General features: G+C 36.5%; 4 protein-coding genes across 4 annotated transcripts in view; 1 reads left to right on the top strand and 3 right to left on the bottom strand.

Annotated features, from left to right (window-relative positions):
• The window catches only part of LOC134841803 (uncharacterized), a 302,592-nt gene that overhangs the window by 159,507 nt on the left and 119,385 nt on the right, over positions 1 to 23,700 (bottom strand). The gene's annotated exons all lie outside the window — the stretch shown is intronic.
• The window catches only part of LOC134841757 (uncharacterized), a 555,870-nt gene that overhangs the window by 438,926 nt on the left and 93,244 nt on the right, over positions 1 to 23,700 (top strand). The gene's annotated exons all lie outside the window — the stretch shown is intronic.
• Positions 181 to 10,390, bottom strand: LOC134841599 (SWI/SNF-related matrix-associated actin-dependent regulator of chromatin subfamily A containing DEAD/H box 1B-like). Its single transcript, XM_063857634.1, has 11 exons — positions 9,304 to 10,390; positions 7,889 to 8,297; positions 7,219 to 7,700; positions 6,188 to 6,535; positions 5,405 to 5,926; positions 3,931 to 4,157; positions 3,465 to 3,682; positions 2,649 to 2,875; positions 1,897 to 2,289; positions 1,351 to 1,569; positions 181 to 671 (listed from the first exon to the last, which is right to left on the bottom strand). Exons 1-11 carry the CDS (start codon positions 10,387 to 10,389, stop codon positions 390 to 392), a joined length of 4,413 nt encoding a protein of 1,470 aa, XP_063713704.1. The 5' UTR covers position 10,390; the 3' UTR covers positions 181 to 389.
• On the bottom strand, positions 10,729 to 22,639 carry LOC134854194 (SH3 domain-binding protein 5-like). Its single transcript, XM_063870390.1, has 5 exons — positions 22,580 to 22,639; positions 22,308 to 22,499; positions 16,803 to 16,924; positions 13,522 to 13,800; positions 10,729 to 11,635 (listed from the first exon to the last, which is right to left on the bottom strand). The coding sequence occupies exons 1-5, from the start codon at positions 22,637 to 22,639 to the stop codon at positions 10,729 to 10,731; spliced, it is 1,560 nt and encodes a 519-aa protein (XP_063726460.1).

Raw genomic sequence — 23,700 nt, 5'->3', positions numbered from 1 at the left:
CACATTAAAGCACTTTGAATTTCATCAAGCTTATATTATTTACACTTTTTCGACTAAACTAACACATTTCGAGAAAATTGGATCACTGGGTTGTTTTTTTTTATTCCGGTGGGAATTCTTGAAAATTAAAATATACTTATGGAAGTAAAAATTATTTTTTCGCTATTTCCTCTTTGTTAATTGGAGGGCTAAATTTGCCTTCCTTTTAACTTAATGAATTTGAGGCGAGCCAAATCGGAAGCCAAATAGCAAAAAGAACACGCCTGAAAAAATTTTAAAACTCACGAAAAAGAATCTACACGACGTAACAAATGTCTTCATTTTGTTCATTGACACTTAAAAAAAAGACAGTACACATACCGTTTTATTCATTCTACAAATATAATAGATTAAAGTTCTAGAATATTCCCAAGAAGAGTTGCGACGTCCGAGGACTGTTGTGGACCTCCGGGGACGCTGCTATTGGAATCCTCGTTATCAGACGCCACAGGCGTTCCATCATTACTGTCTGTCGGCAGTCGTGTTTTATGAACATTGGTACTGAGATTCTCCTCTAATTTGAGCTTTTCGTCTGCGATCGCCAGCATTCCCTCATCAATTGAGTCTTCAACTATGAGTCTGTAGACAAACACTTCCTTCTCTTGGCCCACTCTGTGTGCTCTGTCTTCAGCCTGTTCACAATTGTACTTATTGTATGGAACGACTTCCCTTTATGAAACTTCCAAAGGTCCGATAATACCATTTCAACCAAAAGAAACACCCTTCTCGAATAAAAAGTAGTGGTTCAAGTCCCGGCATGACCTAAGCTCGCTGTTTGAAAACGGCGGAACATCCCCAATAAAAAATCATGGAGATCTCCTGCAAGGATCAGCGGCGGTACAAATGCTGTTATGTTAGTTGTTTCACGAAAAATGTTTTTTTTTTCAGTTGCCGGAATTGAAGAAAGCAAATTGCTCATACATTCGAGGTTTTACCTTGAAACGCTTGTTTGCTGCCTTATACCTCCAAAACCCTTTTGAAATGTAACGAAGTAATTTCCAACATACCCACGTGAGCCTATTAACTGTTTAGAGAGGCAACTAACAGTTTTCATCACAGAAGCCGAGCTGTGCTTCGCACGCACTAGCACGAAACAACAAATATAGCCAAAAGAGAGTCGGAAAAAAGTCAATGAACGCAATTAAACAGAAAAAAATACTGACTTGTTTTTTTAAACTTCAATTTTGGAATTTCAAAAAAAAAAATAGATGGCCTTAGAGCTCTTTGAATTTCAGGAACAATTTATGACCTGCACTTTTTTGATAAAGTTTACGAAAGACAATTTTCCTGAAGACAGGATAACCTGTGTACCTGTTTGTCGTTGTAAGGGTTGAAGTCTATGTCGTGTATGATGACGTGGTTGGCCGATGTGAGGTTAATCCCCAGACCCCCTGCCCTGGTGGAGAGAAGGAACACGAAACAGTCCTCCGAGGAACTGCGGTTAAACTCATCTATCATGAGCAGTCGCTGTTCTACTCCTGTGCTGCCGTCTAGTCGGATAAACTTGTGCTTCCTGATCGCCAAGTACTCCTAAATTTCAATAAGAAACATTTACATTGCCTTAAATTTGATTCAGTCGCATCAAGCTTCTCTTTCTAAAAAAATTTTTTAAAAAATTTTTTACTTAAGTAACGCAGGCCAATGAAATCAAATTTAAAAGCGACATTTTATAATTATAAAATCAGAGCAAAAAAAAACAAATCATGGTGCTTTTAATTTAATGTGAAACATAACTATAGAGGGACCGAATGAGGTTTACGCACAATTAAGAGTCTATTTTTCACATAACTTAATTCAGTTACCAAAAAAATGTACACCATTGTTTTGATTTCAATCCATGCACATTTTTTGATTTACCTGCAAAATGTCGAGCACAATCACAAACTGGCTGAACAAGAGCACCTTTTCCTGTTTCTCTTTAATTTCCGGCAACAGTTTATCCAGCGCTCTGATTTTAGCACTATCCAAAATATCCTCATTCGGTAAACAGAACTTTCTTGTTTTTGCCGAATCGTGGCACAACTGATGTATCTCGAAGTCTGACATGTAAGTCAAGTCTTCCAACACCAGATGTTCGTTGGAGCTCTCGTACTTCTCTGTTCTGACTAGAGCTTTGGATAGTTTGGTCATCATTGGCACTGTGAATATGCGTCTGTGTAAAAGTTTATGGTTGGTGGCTTTTCTCAGCTGCATCATGGCGTTGGAGAGAGACTTGCCATCCTTCTTATCTTCTTTACCTTCCTGTCGATCCTAAACAATTTCAATTATTTTTAAAAATCAAAATACGAATTAATTAATGAAAATATACACAATGATGAAAAACTAAAGGGTCACAAACCAAAGATTTTTTTTGGTAAATATTTAGTAGAAGGGCACTTTAAGTAATGAGCCATTGTTTTTCTAATAGTATTAACACATTTTCTAAAGTTGTATTGAATCACCTGTCCTTTGAAAGTGTTCACTTGTTCGTCATTAACTTAATTATTACTATAAAGCAGCATTTTACAACACATAAAAAGCTTGCACAAATCTCCCTCATACAGCCGATTTGATAGCGAGATAAATGTCCATTTAATCGCCAGTTTCCTTTTCAATGCCTGGTTTCTAACCTTAAATGTCTTGGCTAGGCTGAGCTTGATATCACTGTAGCAATCCCTCTGAGCCTCTGTCATCTGACACTTCACTATCCTCTCCTGTTTGGCTGGCAGCTGTTTGATCACATCCTTCTTCAGTCGTCTCAACATGAATGGCCTCATGATCTTCTTCGCTTGTTCTATCCTGGCAGACTCAAAATCACTAGAATCTTCTTCTCCATTTCCATTGCGACCAGCATATGCTGAAAAAGAGTTAAAAGTTCAGCTTATAAGAGTTTAGACTAAATGTGGAAAAAGCATGCAGAAAATCGAAAACAACATAACAGAAACCTTCTTTCAAGTTTGACAGACGTGAGCAATTTTGACAAAGCCAGGCAGGCTCGAATCTAGGAATTTCTCGAGGGGGGGGGGGCGTTTTTTCAAAATATTTTGAAAATTTTGTCGACCTTTTTTTTAGGTCGACCAAATTGATTTTCTGAGCTCTCCCCAAACACTATAAAGACCCTAGTTGTACCAAATTTTCTACGCCGCAGGCAAATTTTTGAAAGAAGGCGTTTTTAGGCACTTGGAAAAGTTCGACCAAAAAATCAAAATTAGTATAGATTGGCGCCGTTAGAAAAATTTTAAGGTCAGTCAGCCAAAAATGGATATCTCAAAATAGTACAAAGGGGGGACCCTTTGGGTCGGCAGGGGATCGAATCACTGAAAGGGGGGGGGGCGTCTACCCCCCCCCCCCCAAATCCGCTACTGAAGCCAGATTATAACTCTGATGAAGCAAGCTAATAGCCGATTTGAGAGCTTCAGTAGATATTTTTCTTCGAAGTGATTTACCTTGAAAGTGTGTTTTAAATGCCTCAATATGCTGTCCAAATAGTTTTGGCATCACAAATGTCAACACGGACACTAATTCGACCAGGTTGTTCTGCAGAGGAGTCCCAGTGAGCAGCAGGCGACTGTCTGCCCTGATGCGCATCAGTTGCTGGTACCTCTGCGAGTTCATGTTGCGCAACATATGGCCTTCGTCTATCACCATGTACTGGATGTGAAGTCTGGAACAAATACGCTACCAAATGAAACTAAACTGAACCAACTACTATTATTCAAATTCAAGTCATTTTTCGGCTTTGAATGTTGAAGTATTTCAGAACATGGCATCTTTGTGCTCTTCGAAACGATCACGATTAGAAAGAGAGTACTAGCAAAAAAACTTTGAACTGTGCCTTTATAAATTATCTTCATCAACTAATCTAGCGCGCATAGTCAAGCATTTTACTTAGGAGGAGACATTCTTTCTTACTTTTTGAATAGAGTCCTGTCCAGTATATTTGAGATGCAGACATTATATGTGGTGATTATAACATCGAAGTCCTCCTTGTCATAGAGTGCTCTCCTTCGTAAGTCCACCCTCTCCTCTTGAGATCCATAATAGAGGAACAACTTCATGGAAGGACACCAGTCTGTGAACTCTCTGGCCCAGTTCTCGAGGGTAGAAGCAGGAGCTATTATCATCTGTTTGCCATAGACCTAATTAAACGAAACTTTTTAGAATTACATGAAGGAGTTTTTCAATCCTTGTTTTTCAACTTTTGATATACAACTACTTTTCAATTTTGAAGAAAAACCATATCACCTGATGTTCTTAGAACTTCATGAACCTTTTATTGTCGACAAACTTTCAAACATAGTCAACAGAAAGTTTCAAAAAAGTTCCAAAAAAATCGCTTTAAAGCTCTTTGGATTTCCAGAAACATTCACAATTGGCACTTTCTTTGATAATTTAAATCAGCGTTGTATATCAGTGTCGTGTCTTCACATCGTTCATTGACACTTAATAAACACCTCCTTTACACCTTGGGAGTCCACATACTTCAATACGTTAATGTGTACAATTAGTAATTTAGCTGGTAAAACAATGCAAATGGGGACCGATCGTTTAGCAGACCAATCATTTAGCATAAATTGTGAAAAATGAGTCTTTTAGCAGACCAACGTAATAAAGTGATGGATGATTAATTGGCAGACTCAAAACTGCGCTCAGTCTGGGGCATGCATACCCAATTAAGTCAATTATCTCACGATTTGTCAATAAAACTATCAACTTCAAAAACCCAACAGTCTAAGTTAGCGGCAAAACAAAGATTTACGCACACAATAACACTCGTGTTGAATTGAAGCGCAGGGGAGCAAGCGGTAGCTAAGCGTTTGAAGTTAGCTATCACACGGGGCCTAGGAAATTAGGCAATAAGCAAATTAGACGGATACTACAAAAACGAAATTAGACGGAATTTATTTTTTACAAATCTGGCATTAAGACGAAAAAGCTATGAAAAGGAAAGGGCCAAAAAAAATTTTTTCTTAAGAGTCAAGTTTCACAAATACAAAAAGAACATAAAATGTCAATACCTATCAAAACATTTAGTTTAAATGAACATAAAATGTCAAATCTGAATATTACAGGAGAGTTTTGAATTGAATAAATTATGCGTGATTGACTTGTGAAGTTTTTGGCCACCGAAATTGAACTGTTGTCTACAAACAATTTTATTTTTCTAACGCAATTTGTGTGCAAACAAAGTTAATTTCTCTCTTTCGTCTATTTTCTCACAATTGCAGTTTTGCAAAACCGTCTAATTTCCTTTCAAGTACCTCCGTCTAATTTGCTTATCGTCTAATTTCTCAACCCCCCTATCACACTTTATAATTGTTCCGAGCCTGCTAAAAACCGGTCTGCTAAAATTCCTAGCACCAAAAACTACATAAACAAAAAGCACCTCGTTGTTTTCCTTCAGGTATGCTAGGAACGCGATCGTCTGAATGGTCTTGCCCAATCCCATCTCATCAGACAGCACCGCATTGGTGTTGTTTTTGAACATCACATACAACCAGTTCAACCCTATAATTTGGTACGGTTTTAGTTTGAAATCGCTATTGAGCAACTGAGGTTGTTTTACGATCTGAATCTGATCATCGTCATCCACATCCTCGTTGTCTTCTTTGTCTAGAGATTGTCTATTGCACAAGTTTCGCACCGATTCTTCGATCTCCAGCCCAATTGATTCGCACTTTTCTAGGAAGTTTGTGAGAGTAGTCTGCTGGTCAATGACGCCTTTCGCTTCTACGAGGTGGTTCTCGTTTAGACCCTTCTCGGTTTTGAACTTGAGCACGATGTCCATCCAATTTGCGAAGGGCCGCAGAGGAATGATGAGGTCTGCTTTTTTCCTAGAAAGCCCTTGCACCAGTTGAATCTCTTGAAGTGTACTGTTGTTGAAGAATCGCACAATAGCATTCTTATCCTTAAAGTATAAAAATCACAATAGATTCAAGTTATGAGTTATGTATCAATTTACTGCAAACTCTACGCAGTAGGCTATAGCTTTTCCATTGTACTGTTAGTTTGGTAACAATCCAATCTATTTGCAGAGCAATTGGTTGTGCTATGCTCGTTTATAATACAGGCTACCATAAAAAGGGTGTAATAAGATGATCCCGAATATATAGAATATCCTATTAAATTATCCTAAAACATTCCGACCAAGAGAGACTGACAATTTTACCGGTTTTGATAGGTTGTAGTCAAATGCCCGATCACTGTCATCTCCGTCACTACTCGCTCCTTTATATTGCTGACTCCCCCCTCCTCCCCCTCCGAAGTCCCCGTCTCCAAGATCCTCATCCGAGTCATCATTGATCACCGTCTTTTTCTTCCTCGCTCCCCGACTAGCCACAATAGGACTGGCTCCCTTCTTGGGACTGTACGCAGGGTCCTCATCTGAACTAGTCTTCTTTGTTTTGCGTCTGTTGTCTTTAGCTTCTCGAATTGCCTTTAGTCTAGCCATCTTGGCGTCCCTTGCTTTCTTTTTAGCCTTTTTGCCCACGTTGAAATCTTCGGGGTCCGAAGAGGCCTAAATAATCAGATGATGAAGAGAACAAATTAAGTTTCATCGTTACAAAATAGAATTACATAACTTGAAGAATAAAAAGCATCATCATTACTGTAACTTGAAATTCAGAGTGGACATCTGATGTACCTTTTGAAATTATTAAATGCTGCTTTATCATGGAAGTCTCTTCTTTTTTTTCTCATTTTTTTGTATTACTTTTTTGAGCGTTAAGGATGTAAAATCTAAAAACTCTATATATAAATAATTTTCGTTTGAAAGCCAAAAACGTCATTTCTACCTCAGAAAACACCAATTTTTCATTTAAAAACAAACTAATAAGGTTTTGCGCAAACTTGTAAGATTATCATTATACCCTTTTAAAACTTTGTTGGGCTGTTTCATTAAGACCAATTGAGTGGAAATCGGAAAACTAAATTTCTCTTTCGAAACTAGATGCCGATCACGTTTGTCGTGACTTTTACAGTTTAGATGTTTGACAGTGGAGTTTGCCTTCTTTCAACAAAGGAAATAAACTGAACTTATAAAGAAATCAAAAATCAAACCGCGAAAAAAAAGTATTTTGAGCGTGAACAAGTTTTAAGACTTTTCCCGAAAAAAAAACAAAAAAATCGTGGGGACCTATATAAGAGTCTGAAATACGTTCATCGACTCTTAATATACAATTAAAAATAATAACTACTTACTTGATATTCATCAGAGGAGCCTTCCTCGACCTCTTCACTCATCTCTGATTCATTCCCGTTCTGCCCCTCACCCTCCTGTCCATTCGCACCACCCTCGCCCACCTCTCCTCCTTCTGTCGTCAGTTTCTGCTTCTTGAAGAACTCAGAATAATCTTTTGTTGCTTTTGAAGCTCGCACTCCTCTCGACTTCACCATCGAAATCTCCTCCTCCTCTTCTTCTTCCTCGAAAAACGCCGCTTTTCTTTTTCTACTTTTTTTCTTTCCTTTTTTGGAAGAAGACTTTGATTTCGATTTCTTCCGCTTCGCTCCGAAGTCACCACTGTCTTCTGACTCGACAATTTCGTCGCTACTTTCATCGGACTTCTGAGCAACGGCTTCCTCCGAGTCATAATCGTCGGATGCAACCACAAAGTCATCATCTGACTCCGTTTTCCTCCCGACACCTTTGAGGTTTGGAACGTAATTGGCATCCAAGATATTGCCTGAAATAGTTCCTTGATGACGCAACAAAATCAATGATTTGTCAAACTGAAAAAGCATAAATGATTTAAATCAGGCTTAGGCAAACATAAACAGGCACCATAAAATAATTGAAGAAAATTCTCATAATTTTGTCAATCAGCAGCCAAGTAGAAACAAAACAAAAAAACAAGCCAAAAATTAGTGTTACCTCTTTTTTGTTTTGCCAACCACCCCGTCGAACTTCGTTTCTTGTCTGGTTTTGAGTCCAGATCATCAACCTCTTCATCTTCGTCGCCAGTCGACTCCTGGTCAGACTCTTCGCTCTTCTCTGAGTCCCCACCCTCGTACTCATCATCCGACACTCCTGGGGGTCTCCTCAACCCAGCACTGATTTTACTCCTCTTTTCGCCCTCGTCTTCCTTGTCCGAATCATCGTCGGAAAGTGGGATCCCAAGTGCTGCTAAGGTGGCGTCGTCTCTGATGACGTCAGACATATGGAGTCCAACTCCAACCCCTGGTGATCTTTGCTTGGTGGTGGCTTTCGCACGTGTTCTGGCTGTCGTGCACCATTTTTGAGGCATGACTGCATCTACTGTCACTTTCACGGCGTCCTCGTTCTAGAGCACAAAAGTTATTAAATCGATCTGTGGATAAACTGGAACTCAAACATTTCAATCGTAAAATTTTTGTTCGTTATATAGGGCTAGCAAACGCTCCGGCCTGATCATTCCCCCGTTTGCCGTACAATAGCTAATTTTGCCTTCCTTTTAACAAAGGAAATGGACAGAACATAAGGAATCGAAAGTCAAACCGCAAAAAAAACTATCTAAGAAAGCGTCATATGCTTGTCTCGAATGAAGTACAATTAGAGGAAAGCTTATCGAAAAAACATAGCCAACTACAAATTGGAAAAAAGTAATGAACTCAAGAAAACTAAAATAAACACAGACTTGTTTTTTAAAATCTTCAACTTCTGAATTTCGAAAAAAAAATAGATGGCCTTAAAACTTTTCGAATTTGTAGAACAATATATGATGGACCTTTTTTCGTTAAAATTAACCCAATTTGAGAAAACTGAATCAAGAGGTAAAACTTTAATTTTGCTGCGAAATCTGATAATTAAATTCCATTTTCGAAATTGGTAGTCAATCACGTTTTTCGGGGCCTTTATAATTTTGCAGGCGAGCGGCGGTGAAATGGTTACGTCTCCGCCTCTCATTCGAAAGGTCGGATGTTTGAGGCCCACCATGATCCGTGCTCGTTGCTTGAGGGTGAAGCAACATTATCCAGCCCAGAAAAATAACCAAAAAAATTGCATGTAATTCTTAAATAGGGGCACAACAGCGGTTCGCCGTGATGAGCTGTACAGCTCTTGTGTTGGTCCTTTCCCCCGTGGATAAATGGTCTTAATCTTAATCTGCTGTTCGATAGTGGAGTTTGCCTTTCTTTTAACAATAGAAATGCACTGAGCTTAAAAAGAAATCACAAGTCAAAACGCGAAAAATCAAAGCTGAGCGTGAACAAATTTAAAGACTTTTTCCTAAAAATAAAAAAAAATCAGCAAGACCTATATAAGAGTACTCACTACGTACATTACTCTTAAAAAGGTTATTAAAAGTTTACCTTTTTTCCACACCGAGCCGTTCTCTTCTTGCCCGTTGCCGATTCATCTGCGCTGTTTTCAGTCTTCGCTGCTGCAGCCGCTGCTAGTCTCTCTTCTCTGTAATGCTGCAATGCACTCTCAACTAGGTCTCTATCTCCGTCATACAACTCCATCAGCCTCTCATACTCCAATCGCTCCATTTCTAACTTCTGCCTAGCAAGCTGTCTCTCCTTTTCCGCTTCTGAATCTTCTATTTCAACCTGCTCAGTTTTTTTCTCCTCTTTGATATTAACATTACCTAATTCACTCATTAGTAATTTGGAATGCATTCCTCTGCTTTGTGAGGTACTCCCGACATTTGACGACTTAGTGGCATGACTGGCCAATTGCACAATGGATTCCCGCATATTCTGTTTGCAGCTTAGAAGGCACCTTCTAATTTGACTTCTTTGACCAGGGAAGAGTTCGGTTAACTTTGCATCCTTTCTAAACATTTCCCAATTCTCCCAACTAGGATCGTATTGTTTTAACTGGACAATATCTGAACTTTCGTGCTTAGGAGTCTGTGCCACAACTGGCGACTGAAGTGGCATGTAAGTTTCTGGTGTTTGGGGAACTGATGCTAACTCACGAGGAGCCAATGGACTCGGGTATGCATTAACTGGACTTGCATACTTACTTCCGGAATTTTCATGACTCGACATCTGCGGGTTCTGGAAATTGCGATTTCTGTTGTATTCGGCAATCATAGGAGGATATTGTTGGTTCATAGTTCCACTTTGAGTAGTATATGACTGATAGTTACTTTGATTAGGTTGGTGTTCATATTGGTACTGAGGGGGGTAAGGTGTGAAGTCTTGTGGGAGACTTGGATTATGGTTTCCATTCGTAGGATATCCGGCCCTTCCATCGTAATTACTAGTCGACCTTGATTCATAATCAGCGGGCGCATGTTGCCATGGCCTCATTATTTGGGCAGATTGTGAAGTCTGGGTTGGCGGAGGGTGGGTTACATATTTTTCCGGTCTGTAGTTGAAAGCGTCCAGCTGCTGGGCAGATGTCATTGGAACCCGAGCTGGAGCAGTCGCTAAGTTTTCGCCACTCATGTCATCTGAAAAAAATCATTTGACCAAAATTTCAGAACTTATAAATAGACGTCGCTCACATGGGACTGGTGCAATATTTTAGCCCCTTGTATTTACAAAAGTAAAACAAAAAGTTTTCATATAAGTACACCTCTGATTTCTGAAAACGCCACAAAAACGTAGCAACATGAATCAAAGTGGGCTAACAAATGTACTACAACATATAAAACTGGCGGTGATTATAATAAAAACCAATAATTAGTTAAATTTTACTCGGAACACTAACTAATTCAGATTATTTGCACAACTATTGTTAAACTACACAAGTTAGGACATTTTAAAGAAATAAAAACAATTATTTTAGTTTTCTGGGTTTTGGTAGAGCTTTTCTTCTGATTTGGATCTGGAATGATTCAATTTGCCGACTGTTGACGATGCAGAACTTGAGCTCGGAATATGTCCAGCAGTTGAACTAGATCTGCTATTGCTTTCGCTTTCGATTCGCCTACGTAACTTTACCGGCGTCGAAACGGTCGAAGGATAATCATCTTCATTATCAACATCTCGAGTTGAAATATTTTGAAAAGAAGATGACAAATCATTGGCTGATAGTTTTTTGATATCGGACTCAATTTTTGCTGAAAACATTTCACGCTCTTCCCCCTCTTCGCTTAAATTCAATAGTTCGCCAATATTGGTCTCGCCTTTCGCCAACTTTTTTGCATCTTCGGGTGTCAGAGCCGAGAATTGGCTCCGAAGTGATGTCACACTTGACTTACTCTCAGTCGAAGCTGTCAATTTGTCACTTATATTACTTTTTTGAGTAGCTAATTTTGGTGTTTTAACATCTGCGTCAGCTCCAATGGGACCTTCACGCATGCTTGAAGGCTTTGAAGTAGTATTATTTTGACCATTACTTGTAGCCAGATGCTTCGGCGTAACAGTAATACTACTTTTCTGGTCAAAGTTGTCAGGTAAATTCCGGTCGAAAGTGATCACAGTTTCTTCGCTGATCGTTTCACTTTTGTTCACAGTCGTTTCATTTTCACCAAGCTGTGTTTCTGTATGTTCAGCCCCAACCCCTTGACCTCTAGGTCCTAATTTACTCTCCCTTCTGAAATGAATCTCTTCGCTTATCGCCTCCAAATTGCGCAATGCTGCAGTGTATTTCTGCTTACTTTCTACTATCTTGACTTCCAAGTGTTTGATCCTTCGCAATTGTTCCTCCAGTTGAAAATTACGGACTGATTTTGTTTCGTAGTAGGGTCTGAATTTTTTTTTCAAATTATGCAATAAATAAACACAGATGCGAAGCTGATATTACCACTATTACCGATACGAAAATGAATGACTATGGCCACGTGCAGATGAACCAAAAAATACAAAAAAGTCTTAAAAATCGTTATTTTTTGGTCAAAAAAAATTGGAAAATAAATCTGAAAAATTTTGGAACTCAATTACCTGCACTATTAGAAAATTCAATAATAGCATTTAAAAACGCTAAAACTTCAAAAAGTAGGTCCTGCGGTAACAAAGCCGACAAAAATAAACAGACCGACGAAGTACGATTGTCTAAAAATAGTCGAAGATTTTCAGTTTGCAAAAATATAAGTCCCGACAGGATTCGAAATCCAGACCTGTCATGTCAACCATGAGTGTTACCAATACACCATATGCGCAGAATGCTGCTTAAATTTGAATTTATATATATATGGCCGATAGACCGTTGGAAAAGATTCATCAACACAAGGAAGCAGAAAAATATTGAATTTCAAAGAAAAAACATATGGCTGTAAAGCTCTTTGAACTTCAAAAACAATAAATGATGGACACTTTTAAAATAAAATCAATTCCATTACAATAAATGATGGACACTTTTAAAATAAAATCAATTCCATTGAGAAAACTGAATCAATAAGTTAGTTTAAATTCAGCTGGTAAAACTGAAAATTCAAATGCACTCTCGAAATTAGAAATCGATCACATTTTCCGTTACCTTTACTGTTCGTGAATAAATTTTACCTTCGTTTTAACAAAGGAAATGAAAGAGAAACAAAAAAAATTATCATAAATAAAGCATAGCCAACTGAGAGTTCAACTAGTGAACGCAAGGAAACTGAAAAAAAAACGACTTACTTTTTGAAAAATCTTCAACTTTGGAATTTCGAAGAAAATAGATGACCTTGAAGCTCTTTGAATTTGTACAAAAAATTTACAATGGACACTTTTAGGTTAAAATTAACTTGTTGGATCAATAGGTAAAACTTTTATTTCGCTGAGAAATCTGATAACTAATTTCCATTTTCGAAATTAGATGTCGATCACGTTTTTCGTTACCATTACAATTTTGCAGTTCGATAGTGGAGTTTGCCATCCTTTTAACAATAGAAATGCACTGAACTTAAAAAGAAATCACAAGTCAAACCGCGAAAAATAAAAATTGAGCGTGAACAAATTTTAAGACTTTTTCCTGAAAAACAAACAAAAAAATCAGCAGACCTAAATAAGAGTCCTCGCTACGTTCATTAATTTTTCTTAAACAACCTATACAAAAATCTTCACTTTGTTCATCGAATTTTAATAATGACGAAATAAAAATAAGACAAAAAACTTTAGCACATTTTTTAGATCAAATGAGGACAGCCGTTGGCTGTGCAGATAGCAGAGTAATCGCAGTTAAAAAGAAACCAAAAATCAGAAGATTTTTCTAAATTGAAAAAAAAATCTTTCTACAATTCCTTGTTTTAGAAAATGTGCAATTGAATTAGATAAAAAAAACTACGAGAATGAGATTTCATTGTTCCTAGAATTGGATTGGGTGTTATCCAGTTTGAGTTGTGAAATTTGGTCTGAAAATCGAAAAAAAATTAAATTTTTTAGGTGACTGATTTCTTTTGTAATGCGAGTCGCGACCAAAAGGGCTTTCATATGATTTTATACTTGACCCCTACGAGCTTTCTTCAATTTAGTCAAAATACTTATGAGAAATATACACAGTATACGCCATAGATCCTTCGCGCTTCGTGAATAGGTTGAAACAACAAATATTCATTTAACCTACTAAAATGAACGCCCTGAAAAGAGAGGCGAAATCGTAACCTTGGGAACGAAATCTTTAGATATTTAAGAAAAATGATATATTCTAGTTCTGACCTCGACTTTTTGATAGAACTCTTCAAATTTTTTTCCAATGCCTTTAACTGTGCCTCCAGTGCAACACAAGCTTTCATCTTAGTCTGATGTTGGATCTCACTGTCAGTCAATTCTTTCTCAGCCTCGTATACTTTACTGACCGCCACGTTTAACATTTCTTGCCATGCTAAGTCAAACGAGCCAGATGTATTTGGATCTGCCGCTGTCTTTGTCGCATTCGAATCCAAACTGGTTCCAGCTTCGATTTCATCGGAGGTTATGATTTCGACTGACGCAGATCTGAATCATGAAAAACAAAAATCTTTAAATCATTACAACGAATCAAAAATCATTGCAAGCAAACATTGCAAGGAAATACTGACAGGAAAAAATGCAAACCATTGACCCACTAAGGAGACTCTGGAGAGCAAAAAAATCAACCCGCTGCTCAGCAGGCAGCAGATACTGATCCGATGACAGTTATCGCTGCAGAACAAATCTTTTTCCCGATTCTTTGGGGGTAGGAGAGAGGGGACGAGGTAAACTCAGGAAACATTTACTTATAATTTAAAAAAGTCTGCTAACTGGAACAAAAAACTATTTGATGAATCATCATAATATTCATAACATCTATAACAAACTATAACAAATCGGTGCATATACATCTTCACAAACTATAACAAATCGGTGCATATACAAAACAGTCCCATAAAAAAGAGTCCGAAACATCAAAAAAGGTTCTTAAAAACAGTCTCATACAAAACAGTCCAAAACCATTTGAATTTTTTGACCTTGATCTTTTGGTGCCGACAGAATTGAATTACGCTTTGAACACTCAAACATGAGCGTGATTAAAGATCAAAGAGCCAAAAATGGAACAATAATTCAGATGAAAATCGAAGTCCTCATGGTATAGTGGTGAAAGCATTAGACTCAAACTCTAGAGATCAAAAGATCCAATCCGCGCCGGCGCAAAAAATTTTCAAATTTTCCGGAAAAAGATTCGGGTAAATATGATAACAGGTATATCTAGGGTACAACAAAGGGTTCAACCTCAGAGAGTTGAGAGGGGGGAAAAGAAAAACCAACACCTTGTATGTATTCATTATCTAGGTTGTTCTAGGTTGCTGTTATCTAGGTTCTAGTTTCTCTGCTATACTACCTATTGTAATCCGGATTAGTTGGAATCAAAATGTGTTTAATGTGAGATAAATTTTCTCATCAGCTTCAGGAAAAATTATCACTTCGAGCAATGGGACTAGTTTTGGGACTGTTTTGTATGGGAGTGTTTTTTTGAACTTTACTATGATTTTTCGATTGTTTTGTATTGGAATGTTTTGTATGGGACTGTTCTGTACAGATACGAACAAATCAAACAACTTTGTATTTAGAAAAAATATATACACAAGGAATAACCATCAATTACTAAGATCAGTTTTGCTTCAAAAATCTGATCACCGCACCAACTGAATCCCTGAAGAAATCTTTCAAGAAACAGTGAGAGAACCCAATTTTTCAAGAAAACTTTGAAGCCGGATAAATGAATGAGGTAGCAAATTAAAAATTTTACCTATTTTTTTTTCTAAAACAACATATGCTGCTGAGCTGCACTTGGCAAACACAATAGATTAAACTGTTCAGAACAGCTGTAAGAAGGCAAAAAATGTTTAAAAGCAAAAATAGGTATTGAAAAACAAACTTTCTTTGAGCCGGATCCGAAGATCGACTAGGAGATAAAGTGTCGCGCTTCCATTTATTCGCGAAACATCTTTCTTTGCATATTTGGGGTTAGAAATAACAGTATCTGTGACTTGGGTGCTAGCTCACTTGAAAAATTAGACTGTTAAACAGACGAAGCGTAGCTTCAAACCAATTCCGATGCCACAAGTACACACAGAGGCAAAACTGCAACTTCGCAAACACGAGCGAGAATGCGGCAAAAATCGGAATACTTAAAATGCGCAAACTCAATTTTGCATGTAATTATCAGGAATGTAATAAGCAAACGGCAACCAATCCAATTTTGCAGATAATAAATTAGAATCTATTAAACCACATTGCGTATAAATTATGCATTTCAAACATCTCGCGAAGGATATCGAATAGGAAAATTTCTTAAGTGGAACGTAAATTATTGTACTGTTGTATGAAACAAATAGCTGTTTCCGGTTCAATTGAATAAAGAAAAGCATTAACTAGATTAACTAATTACTAGTCAACTGTCAAAGCACATGTAATTATACTGCTAATTCAGCCTTCTAATTCAAAAATGCAACCAAAAATACCAACTTTATTTACGAACTATGTACCAACTGCATCGTACTATCACACTACGCCACATTCCCGTAATAGCATTACAAGACAGTGGACATAAAAGACCGAAGCCACTCAATCGATTTCAGGTTTTCAAACAATTTTTTTTTAATATGAAGAAAACTATCTAAAAAAGTGTCATTTGCTTGTCTTGAATGGAGTACAATTTGAGGAAAGCTTTTCGAAAAAACAAAGCCAACTTACAGTTGGAAAAAAGTAGTGAACGCAAGAAAACTAAAAAAAAGCAATCGATGGCCTTAAAGCTTTTCGAATTTGTAGAACAATTTATGATGGACACTTTTTTGTTAAAATTATCCCAATTTGAGATAACTGGATCGATAGGTAAAACTTTGATTTCGCTGGGAAATCTGATAATTAAATTCATGTTAATCAAATGTTTTTCATGACCTTTACAATTTTTCTGTTCGGTAGTGGAGTTAGCCTTCCTTTTAGCAAAAGAAATGCACTGAACTTTAAAAAAATCACATGCCAAGCCGCGAAAAATCCAAATTGAGCGTGAACAAAATTTAAGACTTTTTCCTGAAAAAAAAAGAAAATCGACACTTTTATGAGAGAGTAAATAAACCAGCCGAAGTATAAACCAATTGAAAATGCGCCGAGTGTGTAAGCCCATTGAGACGTTACGTCACATCAATGAAACTTGCATGACTTTCGTAGCTTTTACATAATAGTTACAACAATTACATAACGCTTACATACTTTCGGCAGGTTGATACCTCGGCTGGTTTATACTTCGGCTGGTTTATATACCACATTTTATGAAACAGGCGAAGCTTTATACTAGCCACAAGTCGAAAGGTTATTGAGACAATCTTCGGAACGAAAAGCCAATTTTTTAACCTAAATAATATAGTTCACACAGAAAAAATTTCTATCCGAAGTTTATAAAAAAAATAAATAATAAAAACACTTGACCTAAATACAGGCAAACTCACTTCATTCAATTAAAAGTATCTCTGTGACCTTACCTGGATGCTCTTGAACTGTTTTGAAATCCCGTCTCGGCCACTGACACCATCTGCTGGGCTGCTTGATGGGTAGATATGGCCCTGTCATATCTCTTAGCAGCCGTCTGAGCTTCTGAATGTGCCTAGAATTTTAAAAAAAGTTAAGTTGATGCTGTTTTTAAAACGATATGCAGCTCATTAATGTAAGCGTTACAAGTATTTCTATGACGGAGACTAATAAGTTGACTAATAACAATAAAAAATAATGAAGAAAAACCAGGAAAATACTTTAGCTACAAGTTGAACTTGACGCATAGGTTATTTGACTCATTTCGTTATTTTTCTGAGTAGGTGGTGTGAACAAACATTGCATTCGAGTGCTTTTTTTGTCTGAAAATTAGGTATAGCAAAGCCATTGCTGTGCGAGGTCGCGTGATATATCATGTTCAAGCCTGCAGTCCTGATTGCGTTCGAACCCCACTTCGGTGACAGGGTCCCAGTGTGATCCGCCTCTTCGAGATGGGATCGGCTACGGCAAAATAAATAACATCCCCTTTCCCTCACGGTTGGTCCTGCATTGAGTAGGACCGGTGCAATTAAAAAGAAACTGCGACAAAAAGCTAGAAGAAATTATCTCATTGCGAGAAAAAAACCGGTGAAACTTTTTGCTTGTTACTAATTTACACCAAAGAAAAAACTGATTGAAAATTTGAACCGTATTTTAAGCCAAAAAGAACGAAAAAAATATGAAAGTTACAGAGGCGAAGCTGAGCTTCACAATACTTGCGATACAAAATAATATGCCAAAACTCTTAAAATTAGACACCTTTATGAGCAAAGTGCTAAGCGGCCATACGTTCAACAAGGATAGCCGGTTACTGTGCAATTTGCACAGAATGTTTCGACCATAGTCTTTAAAAATCCACGATTTTTAAACGACGAATTTAAAAATCTAAACAGTTTTTTTTCTTCAAAATGGTGTAGTTTTTTTCTGAGTGATGTCAGAGAAGGTACTGACGTAATACTATAACTTAGGCATTATTGACAGTCATAGTAATATCGGCAAACAAGACAATAGTTTCTGCAGAAAAATGACTAGAAAAACAAAGAAAAATCTTTTTTTTTGCAGAAAACGTTTTGAATTTCTGAAGTTTTTGATTCCCAAAATGGCATTAAAAACCTTCAAAAAATTAATCTATTCAAATAAAATTTAAATTCAGCATACTTGTAAACGATCCTAAATAAACTTGTTCGAGCGTAAATAAATGTGCTCGAGCCTAAGTAAACGAGGATTAAGCCTAAATAAACGTGCTCGCTCGCTTTACTCGCTCGAGTTTAGACAAAATTCAAAAACTGTAGAGCGGCTTTTTCGACTCTGGGAAAAATTTTTCATAATATTTCAATGTAATTTGAATCACTATTGAAAGGGATTTAACATGATATATCGCTCAACTCTCCCTGATGATTATTTGTGGCAGCTGATTTTGCGTGAAAAAGGCACCAGAATACAAACTTCCTCCCCATTTTTCAAGTAATTGGAACAATAAAACATGTCTTAGAATGTCACCAAACTCTAATTTCAAAGAAAAAAAGATGCCCTTCAAGCTGTTTGAACTTCTAGAACAATTTATGATTGGCGCTTTTTGATAGCATGAACCCGACTAGAGAAAACTGGATCAATAGGTGAAGTTTTTATTCCGCTGGAAATCTAAAAAATAAATTCTACTATCGAAACAGAAATCGTTCACGTTTTTTGGGCCATTTCGACGTTCGTATTTGGAGAGTGCTATTTACGTCACTTTCAGCAGATGAATTCCAATTGAACTCAAAAAGTGCATATATATCTAAATGCATTCATAAATGCATCAATATCTATGAATGCATATATGTAGTTATTAGCGACTTTCAAGTCTGTTCCTGAAAAAAAAAATCAGCAAGACCTATCAGAGATTCTTCACTACGTTCATTATTTTTAATTAATAACCTATGAAAGTATACTTTCGAAGCTCGAAATCAAATTGGAAAAAATATATATATAATAAAGAATAACTTATTTGAAGAAAGACGGCGAGCAAGTAATCCGACAAAAACTGAAATAAAATCCATATATAAAATCCAGTAGGCCGGTAAAAAATATGTCGGAAATAATTAAGAATTTTTTTTAAGAGAAACAAAAAACAAAGGAAAGACGAAGTCAAGGTAAGTATAACTACAAATTTTAGAAACAAATCAAACACTAGACGCAACATTAAACAAAGCGCGCAGCAAAAAAAAAGATTTCAAGATGAGACAAATAAGCCGACAAAGATTTTGCCGACAATTTTCTTTGACCCTCCAAGCTAAATTGGCCGGCAACGCATAGAAAATTGAACTCAATGTGAATCAAGATACAAGTGATTGTTTAAATTGTTAATCCGAAAAAAGTCTTTATTCCAAATTGATAACGCTTGCTAATCTCAAGCGTAACAATTCAATTTTTGCGATATTGGGAAAATTTATAGTGAGCATAGAAAAAACAGCCAATTGAAGATTGGAAAAGAGTAATGAACGCAAGTATGCATAAAAAACTCGAATTTCAAAGAAAATAGATGCCCTTCAAGCTCTTAGAATTTCTAGAACAATCTATGATTGGCGCTTTTTGATAGCATGAACCCGATTAGAGACAACTGGATCAATAGGTGAAGTTTTTATTCCGCTGGAAATCTAAGAAATAAATTCTACTATCGAAACAGAAATCGTTCACGTTTTTTTTGGGCCATTTCGACGTTCGTATTTGTAGAGTGCTATTTACGTCACTTTCAGCAGATGAATTTCAATTGAACTCAAAAAGTGCATATATATCTAAATGCATTCATAAATGCATCAATATCTATGAATGCACATATGTAGTTATTAGCGACTTTCAAGTCTTTTCCTGAAAAAAAAAATCAGCAAGACCTATAAGAGATTCTTCACTACGTTCATTATTCTTAATTAATAACCTATGAAAGTATACTTTCGAAGCTCGAAATCAAATTGGAAAATTAAATAAATATATATAATAAAGAATAACTTATTTGAAGAAAGACGGCGAGCAAGTAATCCGACAAAAACTGAAAAAAAATCCATATATAAAATCCAGTAGGCCGGTAAAAAATATGTCGGAAATAATTAGGGCCGAAGAATTTTTTTTAAGAGAAACAAAAAACAAAGGAAAGACGAAGTCAAGGTAAGTATAACTACAAATTTTAGAAACAAATCAAACACTAGACGCAACATTAAACAAAGCGCGCAGCAAAAAAAAAGATTTCAAGATGAGACAAATAAGCCGACAAAGAATTTGCCGACAATTTTCTTTGACCCTCCAAGCTAAATTGGCCGGCAACGCATAGAAAATTGAACTCAATGTGAATCAAGATACAAGTGATTGTTTAAATTGTTAATCCGAAAAAAGTCTTTATTCCAAATTGATAACGCTTGCTAATCTCAAGCGTAACAATTCAATTTTTGCGATAATGGGAAAATTTATAGTGAGCATAGAAAAAACAGCCAATTGAAGATTGGAGTAATGAACGCAAGTATGCATAAAAAACTCGAATTTCAAAGAAAAAAAGATGCCCTTCAAGCTCTTTGAATTATTAGAACAATTTATGATTGGCGCTTTTTGATAGCATGAACCCGACTAGAGAAAACTGGATCAATAGGTGAAGTTTTTATTCCATTGGAAATCTAAAAAATAAATTCTACTATCGAAACAGAAATCGTTCACGTTTTTTGGGCAATTTCGACGTTCGTATTTGGAGAGTGCTATTTACGTCACTTTCAGCAGATGAATTTCAATTGAACTCAAAAAAAGCATATATATCTAAATGCATTCATAAATGCATCAATATCTATGAATGCATATATGTAGTTATTAGCTACTTTCAAGTCTTTTCCGGAAAAAAAACATCAGCAAGACCTATAAGAGATTCTTCACTACGTTCAGTACTCCTAATTAATAACCTATGAAAGTATACTTTCGTAGCTCGAAATCAAATTGGAAAAATAAAAAATATATATGATAAAGAATAACTTATTTGAAGAAAGACGGCGGGCAAGTAATCCGATAAAAACTGAAATAAAATCCATATATAAAATCCAGTAGGCCGGTGAAAAATATGTCGGAAATAATTAGGGCCGAAGAAATTTTTTTTGAGCGAAACAAAAAACAAAGGAAAGACGAAGTCAAGGTAAGTATAACTACAAATTTTAGAAATAAATCAAACACTAGACTCAACATTAAACAATGCGCGCAGCAAAAAAAAAAACGATTTCAAGATGTGACAAATAAGCCGACAACAGATGAGCCGGCAAAGAATTTGCCGACAGCTTTCCTTGAGCCTCCAGGCTAAACTGGCCGGCAACGCATAGAAATTTGAATTCAATGTGAATCAAGATACAAGTGATTGTTTAAATTGTTAATCCGAAAAAAGTCTTTATTCCAAATTGATAACGCTTGCTAATCTCAAGCGTAACAATTCAATTTTTGCGACATTGGGAAAATTTATAGTGAGCATAGAAAAAATAGCCAATTGAAGATTGGAAAAGAGTAATGAATGCAAGTATGCATAAAAAACTCTAATTTCAAAGAAAAAAAGATGCCCTTCAAGCTGTTTGAATTTCTAGAACAATTTATGATTGGCGCTTTTTGATAGCATGAACCCGACTAGAGAAAACTGGATCAATAGGTGAAGTTTTTATTCCGCTGGAAATCTAAAAAATAAATTCTACTATCGAAACAGAAATCGTTCACGTTTTTTTGGGCCATTTCGACGTTCGTATTTGGAGAGTGCTATTTACGTCACTTTCAGCAGATGAATTCCAATTAAACTCAAAAAGTGCATATATATCTAAATGCATTCATAAATGCATCAATATCTATGAATGCATATATGTAGTTATTAGCGACTTTCAAGTCTTTTCCTGGAAAAAAAAAATCAGCAAGACCTATAAGAGATTCTTCACTACGTTCATTACTCTTAATTAATAACCTATGAAAATATACTTTCGAAGCTCGAAATCAAATTGGAAAATTAAATAAATATATATAATAAAGAATAACTTATTTGAAGAAAGACGGCGGGCAAGTAATCCGACAAAAACTGAAATAAAATCCATATAATTTTTTATATTTTAGCCCTAAATAAATAAACGTACGGATAAATAAAAACAATGAAAACAAGGGGTTAAGACCACGACTAAAATTTGATATGACCAGCAATTATGGCCATCCTTTGAACAAGGTTCTTTACGGTAAAAAGTATAGAACCCGGTTGCAATACCCTTGCTAATCGAAGGTAATTACGTGAATCGAGTCTATTTAGTAAGAAATGCATGAAGCCTAGCTGTTGTTTCTCCTTTCGTCTATGTAATAACCTCTGGTTGTTGGAACTGTCCGTGCCATTTGCATACAAACCAGCTAATCGTTATGTATATTTTGACCAGACTTTTTCAGGCAGGGCAAAATTATTTTCATTTAAGATCAGAAAACATCACAGAACTTACGATTTTCACTTTTTCTTTCATGTCATAGTATGGCCTCGATTTTTCGATAACCGATTTCAGTTTTGCTTGTAGATAATTGAGATTTTGAGTAACGCCTGAAAACAACGTTTCGTAATTTTGTCGTTCTTCCTCCAGTGACCTTTCTAATACATTAATATCCACACTTGCTTTGTTTAGTGTGTCCAACTCGTGCTAAAACAGCCAGTATCTTCTGCTCAACATATGATTCTGTTCTTCAACATTGATCAGTCGATACTAGTTACAAATCAAACCTGAATTCGGGGGTCAAGATCTTCATTGTCACCGCACTGAGACAAGGTGTCTGACGCCATTTGTGCATCAAAATCTGAAAAAAGAAAGCACGTTAACAAAAAAATCCTGTACCCAAAAATAGCCTGAAAACCGACGTAGTTGGTAAAATCGGGGACCGACTTTATACCAGACCGACTATTTAGCAGAACAATTAAAACAAGGCATTTTACCAGGTTTGACATTCGCCCGGAAGTACATGTAATATAATAATAATAATAAAACAGAATTTAGGATACATCCATGGTAGTTAGCTCCCGAATCAAGTTTATGAGATCAATCATATTTTAGTTTAATGAGTTTAGTTTTTTGAAGTTTAAGCATCTTGTGCATCCGCAGTTGATTCTCCAGGTGCAGGTATCGACTTCATCGTAGATTTTCTCGTAGAATTGCCAGTACACTCTTGATATTTTTGGTTTAAACGAGTCACTTAATAGGACTTCATTATTCAGGTGATCGTGAAATATGTTTGTCAGTGTGACATTCGGCAAAAATGCAAGAATGTGAAAAATGCAATCTCTGCAGAATTCGAATTTTTAGCAGCGAGCCTTCCGGATTGGTGATTATTAAGAATTAAGAACGTTATTGGAACGATTGGCCAAACGGTGAGGACTGGAATATTCTGGTATTTTAAAATTCCAAAAATTCGATTAATGACGTCATATTTCTGAGAAACGTCCGAAACGGCCATTTTGGCTAAAACAAGAAAAGAAAAAGAGAACAACATTGGCTGCGCTAACAACAACTACGGAATTGAGATCGAAAAACGACAGCGAGTTACAGAGTAACAGAGAACACTCCGAGTTGCAACTATTGTACTGCTACAATAGTTGCAGGGCCGTTGCAGACAACGGTGAAGGGTGGAGGACAGCCTTCCGGATTAAGGGGAAATCAGGATTAACGAGCTTGATCCAGCGGATTCATCAATCCGGAAGGGTAAAGGAACTAAAACTTTTATCCTGTTACGTAAACTTTTAGCTTCCTGTCATGTCCTGACTTGAATTTAATTGATATCTAGATTCATTTTGATAAAGATGAGAAGCTAGGAGTTGGAGGAAAGGGTTGATCCATCTTCGATGGAGAT

This window comes from Symsagittifera roscoffensis, chromosome 1, assembly GCF_963678635.1.
Source record: "Symsagittifera roscoffensis chromosome 1, txSymRosc1.1, whole genome shotgun sequence".
In the NCBI taxonomy this organism is placed as follows: domain Eukaryota; kingdom Metazoa; phylum Xenacoelomorpha; order Acoela; family Convolutidae; genus Symsagittifera; species Symsagittifera roscoffensis.
The sequence above is the reverse complement of the archived record's forward strand: the minus strand, read 5'-3'. Positions and strand labels throughout refer to the sequence as shown.

Bases quoted from the DNA above. Each gene is read 5' to 3' on its own strand.
- LOC134841599 (XM_063857634.1), bottom strand. From the start codon at position 10,389: ATGAGTGGCGAAAACTTAGCGACTGCTCCAGCTCGGGTTCCAATGACA. The intron at 7,701-7,888 runs GTAACACTAATT...GAACTATTTCAG, and splicing joins GTTGGCAAAACAAAAAAGAG to GCAATATCTTGGATGCCAAT. The intron at 672-1,350 runs GTACACAGGTTA...AATTGTGAACAG, and splicing joins ACCCTTACAACGACAAACAG to GCTGAAGACAGAGCACACAG.
- LOC134854194 (XM_063870390.1), bottom strand. From the start codon at position 22,639: ATGGCGTCAGACACCTTGTCTCAGTGCGGTGACAATGAAGATCTTGAC. The intron at 22,500-22,579 runs GTTTGATTTGTA...TGGCTGTTTTAG, and splicing joins ATCTTGACCCCCGAATTCAG to CACGAGTTGGACACACTAAA. The intron at 16,925-22,307 runs GTAAGTTCTGTG...TTAAAATTCTAG, and splicing joins TGAAAGAAAAAGTGAAAATC to GCACATTCAGAAGCTCAGAC.